At 46.3% G+C, this 13,144-nt stretch overlaps 1 protein-coding gene across 3 annotated transcripts; it reads left to right on the top strand.

Annotated features, from left to right (window-relative positions):
- Window positions 1-2,827: 2,827 nt before the first annotated feature.
- On the top strand, window positions 2,828-13,089 carry Pex11b (peroxisomal biogenesis factor 11 beta). 3 transcript variants are annotated; one of them, XM_013123762.3, is made up of 4 exons: window positions 2,828-3,088; window positions 4,005-4,120; window positions 4,464-4,665; window positions 12,298-13,089. In XM_013123762.3, the coding sequence occupies exons 1-4, from the start codon at window positions 2,853-2,855 to the stop codon at window positions 12,695-12,697; spliced, it is 954 nt and encodes a 317-aa protein (XP_012979216.1). In that variant the 5' UTR covers window positions 2,828-2,852; the 3' UTR covers window positions 12,698-13,089. The 3 variants fall into 3 exon arrangements, with proteins under 3 accessions (XP_012979216.1, XP_005084291.1, XP_040608130.1); XM_005084234.4 differs by having other exon boundaries at window positions 2,843-3,092; XM_040752196.1 differs by lacking the exon at window positions 2,828-3,088 and adding an exon at window positions 3,181-3,273.
- The last annotated feature ends 55 nt before the right edge of the window (window positions 13,090-13,144 follow it).

Below are 13,144 nucleotides of genomic sequence, written 5' to 3'. Positions count from 1 at the left end.
TACATCACATATGTGCCTGTTGCTTGAGAGTCAGAACAGGGCTCCAGATCCTTTGGGATTGGAGTTACAGATGGTTGTGAGCTACCATGTGGGTTCCCAGATTGAGTCTATGTCCTCTGAAGAGTAGCCAGTGCTTTTTTTTTTTTTTTTTCTTCTGAGACATGGTTTTTCTGTGTAGCTTTATAGACCAGGCTGGCCTTGAATTCACAGAGATCCCACCTGCCTCTGCCTCCCAAGTGCTCTTAACCACTGAGTCAACTCTCCAGCCCTAGGTGCCTTTTTAATAATAGGTGGTGGAGATCTTGTTTTCCTGCCTTAGAACTATAAGTCAGGCTTTTGCTGTGGCTGCTGCTACTTTTTAGGCAAGGTCTTAAAACTAATTAGATCAGGCTAGCCTAGAACTCAGCTAACTGACTGCATTTCCCTCCATTACTGGGTTGAGATAGGTCAGGCTTGTGTTAAATTTCTGATTTTTATGATTTGAGATTAAGTCTTAAGCAACAATGTCTTGCTATATCGCCCTTTTGGCCTGAAACTTCTGACAGACTACTAGGCTGACATTGAAATTGCGGTCCTCCTACCTCTTTCTCCAGTGCTGGAATTACAGGCATATACCACAATGTCCAACTTACTTTCATAGCTATAAAGTTAGAGTAAAAGTCACAAGCTTAATATGTCACCCTCCACCTTGTATGTAGTGTGTCTGCTCTTGCCTCAGGACAAACAGACTCTGACCCACCTTTGTCTTGCACATACTCATTTTCTAATCTTCAACTTTATAAGTAACATGTGAGACTCGCATGCACTTGTAACACCTGTCTTCAAGACTTTTCCTGGATTTCAAGAGTAGGTTAGATATTCCACTCTTGTGTACTGCTAACGTGGCTGGGCATACCAGGCTGGAAGTGCCCATAAGTACCTGTCAAGTAGAGTATACTCAAGAGTTGATGGACATTGTTTCTTAATGGAATAAAAAACTACAGAGGTTAATTCACAGCTCCAGATTTAAAAAAAATATGAATTGTGTTTTGCTTTACATGTTTGTATCACTTGCATACCTGTACCTACTGAGGTTAGAGGAGGTGTCAGATCCCCTGGAATTAGTTACAGGTGGTTGTGAGCCCTTGTGTGTGCTGACAATTGAACCTGGGCCACCTCCAAGAACACGTGCTCTTCTAGTCAACTCTAGTCAGACCTTCCCTCCCTCCCTCCCTCCCTCCCTCCCTCCCTCCCTCCCTCCCTCCCTCCCTCCCTCCCTCCCTCCCTTCCTTCCTTCCTTCCTTCCTTCCTTCCTTCCTTCTTCCTGCCTTTCCCTCTTTCCTTCCAGACAAGCAAGGTTTCTCTGTATAGCTCTGGCTGTCCTGGAACTTGCTCTGTAGACCAGGCTGGCCCTGAACTCAGAGATCCACCTGCCTCTGCCTCCCAAGTGCTGGGATTAAAGGTGTGTGCCCACTGATGTCATTCTTACTGACCTCCTCTGCCCTGTAGTTCTTATGTACCAGTGTCTTAGAGGAGGTGATACCAGGATGCAAAGAGGTGGGAATCGAGCACTGCAAAGCTAGCCTGAGGGAAGAGACAGATGCAGATAATAGGCTACTGCGTTTAAATAACTGTTACGTGTATTAATGTCAGCTTGGTGTGTACACATGTGAACCACGTGCATTCCTGGTGCCCATGGAGGCCAGAAGAGAGCATCGGATCTAGAACTGAAGCTAGAGACAGTTGTGAGCAGCTATGTGCGTGCTGGGAATTGAACCAGTAAGCACTCTTAACTACCAAACTAGCACCTGCCCCATCTCTTAAAAGTCAGGGTCCAGCTCTGTCTGGACCGAATGGAGCTCTGTAAATAAAATAATTTAAACTTGCATTGGTCTCCTGCCTCTGCTTCATGAGTGTTGGGATTTCAGGTATTTGCCATCATACCCAGCAAAATGTAGGTCTCTAGCATGTCAATAATCTTCCCAGGAGGGAGCAGAGTCTCCCTCCCTGAAGATCCATGACCTGCAGCCTTCGAAGGATGCTGTGCAGTAACTTCCCAAGCACCTACTGTGTAGCCAAATACCTTTTCAGCCCAGCCCGCAGCCCTGACAACTCACCTAAGGCAAGCAAGAAGCCAAGGTTTCCTCCATACATTTCATTTACACCTGTTTACACCTTTCCACCTGAACGCTGGGTTAAAGCCAGTCGCAGGAAAGCCACCCACATGACAGTTTTTAGAGGTATGGGGTCTAACATGCGACGTCTCCAACTAGATACTGGACAAGAATATTTCAGGTAACATCTAGGGGCATAACCGCAGAAATGACCGTTAAGTTGGCAACGGTTAACGAGTCAAGAGTAGCGGAGCTGGGAAGGGATGGAGCTGGCTGCATTACTGGTGCACAGCTAGGTTTCTTCCAGCAAAGTCACTCAGAGCACAATGGTCACTTGCATTCGGACCTTGCTACCCCTGAGAAAGTGGGCATCTCTGACCTATTTCCACTCCTGTAATTTTGCCCAGCCGTCCTTCACTACTGATGACCCCGAAAGTGTGCCGGGGCCTGCAGATGTGGTAGCCTGTGAATTTCGTCCACTTGATTCTGCCCCTGGATTCTACATCCTATCTATTCGGGAGGAGTTGCCAAACGGGATCTCATCACCCCCTTTTCCCTTGGACCCTTTCCCTTTCCCTTTCTGCTGCCCTGGGCTCTTCGTTGCCCCCAGTGGGATAGGGATAGGATAGATTGCCTTGGTCGACATCCTACAGAGCCTCCGAGTTCCCGCAGGCCCCGCCCCTTGCTGCTGAGACTTTAAAGCAGAGTGTGCTACTGAGAGAGCGTGCTTAGAGGCTGGAGACAGTCCCAGAGGGGGCGATGTGCCGGAAATGCACCCACGATCTCGCTTCGAGCCTTGAAACTCCGCCACAGGGCCGGCTCCGGCTGGTTGACTTTCCTGCCGCCGTTTGTCCCTCGCGAAGCCCCGTTGCTCGCCCGGGAGGCGTGACTAGGGGCTGGAAGCAGGCGGGCGGCGGCGCCGTGGGCCCGGGCTGCCGCTGTCATGGACGCCTGGGTCCGCTTCAGTGCGCAGAGCCAAGCCCGGGAGCGGCTGTGTAGGTGCGGCCGACGGAGGAGCGCGGGCGGGAGGGCAGAGCAGGTGCCCGCGAGGCAACGGGCGCGCTACGGGGTCCCTAAGGGTCAGCTGTGGGTACGGGGGCCCGCGCGGCCCGGGAGGCGCACTCTGCAGCCGGTTGTGAGATGATTCTTTCCTGCTCACGGGAAAGATGGGGAAACTGAGGCATGAGTGGGCCAGCGGGGAGGCCGCCCAGGGTTACCGTGTCCACAAAGCGCAACAGTTTCCTCACTGCCGTGGTGGCTTGAGGGGCGATCTTCCCGGTTCTGCGTCCTCTCACCGGCTGTCACCTAGGAGAGCGCTGTCTCGGCTCTCCTTCGAGTCCCATACGGGTCAAGGACCTTAATCTCTTAGTTCACCTATCCGGAGGAATAATCCGCCCCTCAACTAGCTCGCCCTCTGTGGTGTTTCCTATATAAACCCGCGCGTGGACGCTTGTGATGGATCCCGGCTGGTTTCTGGCCCCTTTAGGCCTCACCATTTTACTCTCTTAACCCCAAATAGTGCTCTCCACCCTCTCAATAGGCTACATTTCCCCCTTATGTCGTTCTCTTCTCCTGGCTTTGAGGAAAAACGGAAAGACTGATGTAAAAAGGAGGAAATGTCCCCGGCGGAGTTTTTGTTTTTGTATTACTATTTGTCTGAGCTTTTGTCCGCAAGTGTGTATGTGCACCGCATGTGGTGTCTGGTGCGTGAGGTCAGAAGAGGGTGATTGATCTCCTGGAACTGGAGTTACAGACAGTTGTGAGCCACCATGTGGGTGCTGGGAATGCAACCGGGGCTCATTGTCCTCTCCAAGAACAAGTGCTCCTAACGGCCTCACCGTCCTGCTGGAGGGCATTTTTGGCAGAGAGGTTAGTGGGCCAGCCCCTTACTTTTCCTGTCCTCCCCTCCAGGGCTGCCCAGTATGCCTGTTCCCTTCTTGGACACGCTTTGCAGAGACATGGGGCTAGTCCCGAGTTGCAGAAACAGATTCGACAGCTGGAGGGTCATCTGAGCCTCGGGAGAAAGCGTAAGTGAACCAAACCTTTCTATTAGCCTTTGCCTCTCCTTCCAGTACTTTCCCTTTCTGCTGGTTTGCCATAATTTGGCTCTTCTGCATGCCTCCAGCTGAGATAAGACAGCAGGTAAAGATGGTAAACACGGCTTGGAGAGAATGGGGCAAGTGGGAAAAAAAACTAAACTGGGACAAACATTAATTACAATTTGATTTTTTTAAAAAGAGCAAATTATTTTTACTCTTTCTTATTGTATGTTGTTCTTGCTTCTCAACTTTTGCTTTTTTCTTTCTTCTCCACCCCCACCTTTGCCTCTGTACTTCAAATCCCTTGCTTTCCCGCGTTCTTCTCCACCAGTGCTACGCCTGGGTAACTCGGCAGATGCTCTTGAGTCCGCCAAAAGAGCTGTGCACCTATCAGATGTTGTCCTGAGATTCTGCGTCACTGTTAGTCATCTCAATCGAGCCTTATACTTTGCCTGTGACAATGTTCTGTGGGCTGGAAAGTCCGGACTAGCTCCCCGTGTGGACCAGGAAAAGTGGGCGCAGCGTTCATTCAGGTTTGATTTTTGTTTTCTCCTACAACACTATTTGTGGCCTCCGTTCCTTATTGCACACGCGTGTGTGTGTTCGCGCGCACACACACACACACACACACACACACACACACCCCAACATTTAAATATTTTACTTTATGCGTGTGGGTGATTTGCCTGCATGTCTGTGCACCATTTGTGTGCCTGGTGCTGGCAGAGGCCAAAAGAAGGCACCAGAACTGGAGTTACAGATGGTTATGAGCTGTCATGTGGGTTCTGGGCATCAAAACCCAGGTCCTTGGGAAGAGAGGGTTGCTTTTACACACTAAACCATCACTCTAGCCCCGAGTGTGTGTGTGTGTGTGTGTGTGTGTATGTTTAAAAAGAATGGACTGGAGAGATGGCTCAGAGGTTAAGAACCCTGCTTGCCCTTCCAGAGGTCCTGAGTTCAATTCCCAACAACGTGGTAGCTCACAACCATCTATAATGAGATCTGGCGGCTTTTCTGATGTGCAGACATAAATGCAGGCAGAATACTGTGCACATAATAAATAAATAAACTGCATCACACATGTGTAGGTCAGCACGCAGTGGGCTTTCTCTGGCCACTGTGAGTCCCAGGTACAGACTCTGGCCATCAGGCCTGTGTGGCAGGTGCTCCCACCCCTGAGCCGTTTCCCCAGCCCATAACTTGCTGTTTACAAGATGGAGGTAACTCAGGATGTTCTGAGTATGCAATTGGATTTTCACAGCTATTGTTTCCACTTCTTTTGATTCAAGCAACCACAGATTGAAAATGTCAAGGGGAAAAGTGCATCTGAACTGAATGTGTGAAAGTGTTTTGTGTCATTATGCCATAAACACTATAGTTGCATATATATTATATTAGATATTTTAAAATATCTGGAGGTGGATACAGAGGATTGTGTAGGTTATATATAAATGCAATACCATTTTATCTGCGGGATTTGAGCAGCTGTGGATTTGGGTAGGATTTGGGTGATTGGGCTGAGTGCAGGATCCTGGAATTAATCTTCCATGGATGCAAGGACAATATATTATTAATTTTTTGTCTGTTTTTTTTTTTTTTGGTTTTTTGAGACAGGGTTTCTCTGTGGCTTTGGAGGCTGTCCTGGAACTCACTTTGTAGACCAGGCTGGCCTCGAACTCACAGAGATCCGCCTGCCTCTGCCTCCCGAGTGCTGGGATTAAAGGCGTGCATCACCAACGCCTGGCTTTTTGTCTGTTTTTGAGACAGGGTCTTACATATATATCCCTGGTTGACTCACTATATAGACTCTCCTGATTTGGACTCACAGAGATTTACCTGACTTTGTTTCCAAAGTGCTGGAATTAAAGATGTGTGCCACCATGCCATGACAAATATCTACCTTAATTTACCATTTGGTTTCCAATCTTCATTTGTATCTTAAACATAAAAGAGTAACACTATCAGATGGATGTTAGATTTGCTATACCATAATAAGTGGCTGAGATTGGAGATGATAAATATTGTATTAGTTTAATTATATCTAAACCATAGATAGTCTACCCTCATTGCCTTTCTACTCATTTATTCATGTTTCCTCTTAAAATTTTTTATTTATTAGTTAGGTGTTGGTGGCACACGCACCTTTAATCCCAGCTCTTGGGAGGCAGAGGCAGGCGATCTCTGAGTTCAAGGCCTAACTGATCTACAGAGAGAGTGCCAGGATAGGCTCCAAAGCTACACAGAGAAACCCTGTCTTGAAAAAAACACAAATTTTAAAAATGTGTTATTAGCGTGTGTGAGGGGGCAGGTGGCATTGCCACACTGTGTGGAGGACAGTTTGCAAGGGTTGGTTCTCCCCTTCCACCATGCGGATCTCAAGGTTGAACTCTGGTCATCACATTTGGTGATGGAGCCTTTGCCCTGCTGGGTCATCTTGCCTGTTTTTTGTTTGGTTGGTTTTTGTTTTATTTTATTGTTGTTATTTTTGAGATAGATCTCACTACATAGCCTAATTTAGCCTTGAACTCAGGATTCTCCTGCTTTAGACACCCCCTCCCCTTCCCCAGTTTAGGAGAGGATTATGTGATACCATGTCTAGTGTCCTTTCATTTCATGATCTAGGGTCTCATAGGACTAAGATAATACAGTTCTACAAGCATGAAGACCTGAGTTTGGTTCCCAGAACCCCGCCCATACACACACAACCCCCAACACACACATAAACCAGGGATGGATGCACTCTTATAATCCCAGCAGTGTGGAGGTTAATCAGGAGGATTCCTAAAGCTCTCTGGCCAGCCAGCCCAGAACAATGAGCAAGTTTCAGGCCAAGTGATAAATCCTGTCTCAAAAAACAAGGTGGGTAGCACCTGAGGAGTGACCCCAAGGCTGAACTCTGGGCTTCACGTGTATGTGCACACATATGCATACATAACCACAAATGTGCACCCACACACGTGTACTCAGGCTGGTACAGAGTTCCTGGGTTCAAGCAGTCCTCCTACCTTAGCCATCCTAGTAGCTGGGACTCCGTGAGCATGTGCCACTACTGATGTGCTTGGCTTTTACAAAAATATTTCTTAATTTCTAACTATGGGTCAGGACATTAGGCAGAAGCCAAACAAATGTGGTTCCTGATCCATGAACTTAAGGTCTGCAATGAGATGACTTGATGAGTAAAAGCAAGCAGACCAGATGATCTGAGTTGCATCCCTGGGACCCAGGTAAAGGTAAAAGAAAAGACCCACTCCACAAAATTGTTCTTTGACTTGAATATGCATACCATGCACTTGGGCCCCCCATATCCGTACTACTACACATAATAGTAATAAATAAAGCAAATAAATTTAAAAAAAGAACCAAGGTTCATTACTGTGTAGGTAGGGATCCAGTTATTATAACAAATAATTTTACCAGTGAGATGGTTGAGTGGGTCAAAGGTGCTTGCTGGGTGAACCTAATGGCCTGAGTTCAATCCCTAGGGCCTGTGATGGGAGGAGAGAATTGAGTCCTGCAATGGGCTTTCCAGCCTCCATACATGAGCCATAGCATACCTGTACCTGCACGTACGCACGCACGCACGCATGCACACACACACACACACTTTTAAAAAACAGGAGGCTGCAGAAATACTTCAGTGGTTAAGAGCACTGGCTACTCTTCCAGAGGACCTGGGTTTGATTCCCAGCCCCCACGTGGCAGTTTAGAACCATCTCTTAATTGACTCCAGGTCCAGGAGAATCTGATACCCTCTTCCACTGGCAATGCATGCACATGGCACACAGACATATATACAGGCAAAACAACTATATATATATAATAAAAATTAGCCGGGCAGTGGTGGCCCTCCAGAAACAAAACTGTCCTTTGGTCTCTCAGACACATGCATACGCATCTGCCCACACTTTCATCTGCACACACACATACACACACACACACACACATACACACACAGTTATGGAAAGAATGATACAGGGTAAAGTTAAGAGGGGCTGAGGATGTAGCTCACTGGTAGAGTGCTGTCTAAGGTACCTAGGTTTCACTGTCACTAGATAAGAAGAAAATGAGTTGATAGTTTAAGAGCAGATGTAATGATTTACACTCATGCTACTACTAGCTACTTTATTAAACTCAATGGTTGGGGAAGGGACAAGAATGACCACAGAGAGACTGGTTAAAAGACCAAAGTGAGCTGGGCGTTGGTTGCACACACCTTTAATCCCAGCACTCGGGAGGCAGAGGCAGGCAGATCTCTGTGAGTTCAAGGTCAGCTTGGTCTACAGAGGAGGTTCCAGGACAGCCTCCAAAACAATACAAAGAAACCCTGTCTCAAAAAACAAAAAGCAAACAAAACAAAATAAAACAAAAAGACCAACGTGATAGTCTAGAGATGACTGTGGCTAACACTTGGTGGTAGAGAAATATCCTTATATTTTATTTCCCAAAGGGATAAAAAAGCCCAGTCTTTTAAAACATTTATTTATATTCATTTTAGTTATGTATTTATCTGTGTTGGCATGTATACACATGAGTACAGAGGCCTATAGATGCTAGAGGTGTTGGATCCCACTGGAGCTGGGTTTACAGGTGATAGTGAGCCACCATAGGTGCTAGAAACCAAACTTAAATCCCCTGGAAGAGCAGTACAGACTCTTAATGGATGAGCTGTCTCTCTAGCCTCTCAGAATAGGCTTTAAAACTAGGACAATTTATTGCGCGTAGATCACTGTTGCTAGAGTGGATTAAAAACAAAACAGACTGTAGAGATATCAAGTCAAGTGGTTGCATGTAAAGATGAAGACCTGAGTTTGGGTCCCCAGCACCCACATAAATCCCTGTCTGGGAGGTGGAGACAGGAAGATCCTGGGGTCTTTGTCCAGGTAACCAGTCTAGCCAAGGGGAAAGCTCCAGCTTCAGCAAAAGACCCTGTCTCAACACAGGTGGAGAGCAGCAGGGCAGTAGTAGAGTCGACCTCTGATCTCTGCAGGTTCGTACCTTGTAACACACACACACACACACACACACACACACACACACACACACACACAGAGCCAACATGACAAGAACAACAAAAAAACTCATAGGTTTTTGTATTTAAGACTTAGCTATGTATGCCTGTAAATCCAACACTAGGAAGGTTTAAGCCACATGGGGAATTCATAACCAGCCTGGACTACATAGTAAAACAAATCTTGTCTCAAAACATAACAAAAATGAGCCAGGCATGGTTGCACATGCCTTTAATCCCAGCACTCAGGAAGCAGAGGCAGGTGGATCTCTGTGAGTTCAAGGCCAGCCTGGTCTACAAAGTACATTCTGGGATAGCCAGGGCTACACAGAAAAACCCTGTCTTGAAAAAAGAAAAAGGTAAAAAAATTGTTCTGGGCTGGGTATGGTGGTATATGCCTTTAATTTCAGCACTTGGAGACAAAGGCAGAGGAATCTCTGTAGGTTTGAGGTATGCCTGGTCTACATAGTAAGTTATGACAGCCAGTGCTACAGGGTCAAAAAGAGTATTTTTGTGCTTAAGGAATTTATAACCTAACAACTCTAGCAGCCAATATCTCTGGGCCTATTCTTAGGGAAGGGGGTCTTTGCTTTTTTTTTAAAGATTGAATTTAACATATGTATAAATTTTTTTTCTTCTCTCTTTCTTGAGACAGGGTCTCATGTAGCCCAGGTTGTCCTTGAACTCCTAAGTGTTGGGATTATACGCATGAATCACCACTTTAGGCTATATGTGTCTCTTGAGCAACTAAATTTGTTTCTTCAAAATAGTTTGCATTATTGGGGTCAGGTGAAGTATGGTGTGTGTGTGTGTGTGTGTGTGTGTGTGTGTGTGTATTCACAAGTGTGTGTGAATGCCTGGGCACATGTATGCACCTGAGGCCCACACTTGGCTTTGGAAGTCTGTGTGTTTCTCCACCTTAGTCATTGAGGCAGGTCTTTCAGTGGAATTCAGAGTTCACCAATACAAGACTAGTCAGACCAGCCATCTTGTTCTGAGATATTCCCTATCGTCATGCCTACCAGCATTTACATAGGTTCTGGGGATCTGAACTTGGGTCCTTACCACTGACATCTCTCCAGCTCAGTGTGGTGTGTTATAGGGATTGTCTCAAAAATGAAATTTGAAGTCAATCTTGGCAGGTTTCATAACACTTATGAATCCTAAGCCAGAATCTTAAGGAGTATATAAACACATAATAATAATAGAGTAGTAGGAGAGTTCTTTCTTCTTTATTGTTTTTGGTGTATAAATATATGTATTTAAGTATACAATGTGAAATAATCAAGACTGTTAATATAGCTATAATGAGGCTGGAGAAATGACACAGCAGTTAGAACTCTGCTTGTCTGTCTTAGTTTGGGTTTATTACGGTGAAGCGACACTGACCACGACAGCTATAAAGGAAACCATTTTACTGGGGTGGTTTACGGTTTCAGAGGGGCAGGACATGGCGGCACGCAGGCAGACATGGTGCTGGGAAAGGAGCAGAGAGTCCTGCTTGACCCATGTGCAGTAGGAGGAATCTGTGTGCTGCATATGCAGTAGGAGGAATCTGTGTGCTGGGGATAGCTTGAGCATACATGAGACCTCAAAGCCCACCCCCATAGTGACACACTTCCTCCAACAAGGCCACATCTCCCAATAGTGTCACTCTTTATAGGCCAAGTATTCAAGCACATGAGTCTGTGGGGGCCACTCCTATTTACACCACACTGTTTCTTCAGAGGACACGGTTCAACTCCCAGTGCCTACATGGCAGCTTACAACCACCTGTAACTCCAGTTCCAGGGGATCTGACACCCTCTTCTGGTCTTCTTGGGTGCTAGGCATGCACATGGTACACAGACATGCATGTAGGTGAAACACTCAAATATGTAAAAAGAATACCTTAAAAAATGATCATAACCTTATAGTGACAACTTTCTAATTAAGAACACCTGATCTGATATCTAGCCATTTAGAAAACTTCAAGTATATGATGCAGTTGTATTAGCTGTAGTAACTAACCATGCTGTATACTAGATGTACAGAACTTATTTTGTAGAACTCAGTGTTCACCTTGTTGGCTAATGTCTTCCTGTTTCTCATACCTTCCAATCCTGGCAACCACCATCTTATTCCATGCCTCAGTGAGTTAGGCCATTTAGATTTAACATGTAAGTGAGATCATGTGTCTTTCCGTATCAGATTTATTGAACCTAGGGTATTGTCCAGAAGGAAGGACAGTTCTGTTCTTGGTGTTGCTGAGATTGAACTCAAGGACTCATGCATGCAAGTCAAATATTCTTACCAGTGAGCTATATCCCAACTTCTAAAGCAGTATAAAGTTTTTTTTTAAGATTTATTTATTTAAGCCGGGCGTTGGTGGCGCACACCTTTAATCCCAGCACTTGGGAGGCAGAGGCAGGCGAATCTCTGTGAGTTCGAGGCCAGCCTGGTCTACAAGAGCTAGTTCCAGGACAGCCTCCAAAGCCACAGAGAAACCCTGTCTCGAAAAACCAAAAAAAAATTTATTTATTTATTACATATACACCAGATTGAATTGCAGATGGTTGTGAGCCACCATGTGGTTGCTGGGAATTGAACTCAAGACCTCTGGAAGAGCAGTCAGTGCTCTTAACCTCTGAGCCATCTCTCCAGCCCCCAGGATAAAGTTTTAACTTAAAAAAATTATTTATTGCCAGGTGGTGGTGGTGCATGCCTTTAATCCCAGCACTCGGGAGGCAGAGGCAGGTGGATCTCTGTGAGTTCGAGGCCGGGCTGGACCAACAGCCTCCAAAACAATACAGAGAAACCCTGTCTCGTAAAAAACCAAAAAAAAATGTATTTGTTTACTTATGTTGTGTATGTGGGTACATGCATGTGCCATGGCGTCTGTGGAAGTCAGAGGATAACTTGAGGACAAAAGTTCTATCTTCCATGTGGGTTCTTGGGGTTGTACTTAGATCTTCTGGTGTGGTGGCAAGTACTTTTACCCACTAAGATGGCTCACCAGCCCAGAGCGGACATTTCCAGTGGTGGGTTATAGCATTTGTTTCTGATGTTCTAATGGGGAATCCCTTTGCAGCTCATGAAAAAAGTGTTCTGTTTGTGTAGGGTATGCAGAGCGGATGGAGTGTCTTCCTAACCTGTGCATCTGTCCTGTCCATGTCAGGTACTATCTGTTTTCCCTCATCATGAATCTGAGCCGCGACGCTTATGAGATCCGCCTACTGATGGAACAAGAGACCTCAGCTTATGGCAGGAGAATGAAGGTTTCTGGAGTCCCAGGAGGAGTGGAGACTGGGGGACCTGGGGAGCCAGGGACTCCAGGGGCATGCCTGCCACAACTGGCTCTCAAGTTTCGACTCCGAGTCCTGCTCCTCGCTCGTGTCCTTCGAGGTCACCCCCCTCTTCTGCTGGACGTGCTCAGAAACGCCTGTGACCTCTTCATCCCACTGGACAAACTAGGCCTCTGGCGCTGTGGCCCTGGGATTGTGGGCCTCTGTGGCCTCATCTCCTCCATTCTGTCTATTCTTACCCTAATCTGTCCCTGGCTACGACTCAAACCCTGATATTATAATGCAGGATAAGGAGGGGGCCTGGAATTGTGAGATGGAATATTAGATTGTCCCCCATGTGCCAGCCTCATTCTAATTCGACTCCCTAATTGAAGTCACAATCCAGATACTCAGGACGAAGGGAAGAACCTTGCCAAAGACAGGTCAGGAAGGCGATGCCAGTGGAAAACTCAGACAGGCCTCAAGAGGCATTTGGTCTTCTCTGTCAATGCCAGAATCTCTTTGCCCTCTTCCTTGTATCTGTCCTGAGTCTGGTTACGAATTCGTCACTATGCGACAGAATTGTCTTTCTTAGTCCCCTGACCAGATACTTAAACAGAACTGCTTTTTGGTAGGGGAAGTGTAAGTTTTGGGTGGTAAAGTGCTAATTGTATTCTTTGTCTGAAGCAGCATGTAGCATATTTTTTCCTTCACACTCCATAATTTTTGAGGCTTTATGTC

This window comes from Mesocricetus auratus, unplaced genomic scaffold (genome assembly GCF_017639785.1).
Source record: "Mesocricetus auratus isolate SY011 unplaced genomic scaffold, BCM_Maur_2.0 Super-Scaffold_100009, whole genome shotgun sequence".
Classification (NCBI taxonomy): domain Eukaryota; kingdom Metazoa; phylum Chordata; class Mammalia; order Rodentia; family Cricetidae; genus Mesocricetus; species Mesocricetus auratus.
Note: the sequence above shows the minus strand (reverse complement) of the source record. Positions and strands in the feature narration are given on the sequence as shown.

What these genes read in the sequence shown, in the direction of transcription:
- Pex11b (XM_013123762.3), top strand. Translation starts at nt 2,853, where the DNA reads ATGTGCCGGAAATGCACCCACGATCTCGCTTCGAGCCTTGAAACTCCG. An exon ending in CCAAGCCCGGGAGCGGCTGT is followed by an intron (nt 3,089 to 4,004) that starts GTAGGTGCGGCC and finishes CCTCCCCTCCAG; the next exon opens with GGCTGCCCAGTATGCCTGTT. An exon ending in TCTGAGCCTCGGGAGAAAGC is followed by an intron (nt 4,121 to 4,463) that starts GTAAGTGAACCA and finishes CTTCTCCACCAG; the next exon opens with TGCTACGCCTGGGTAACTCG.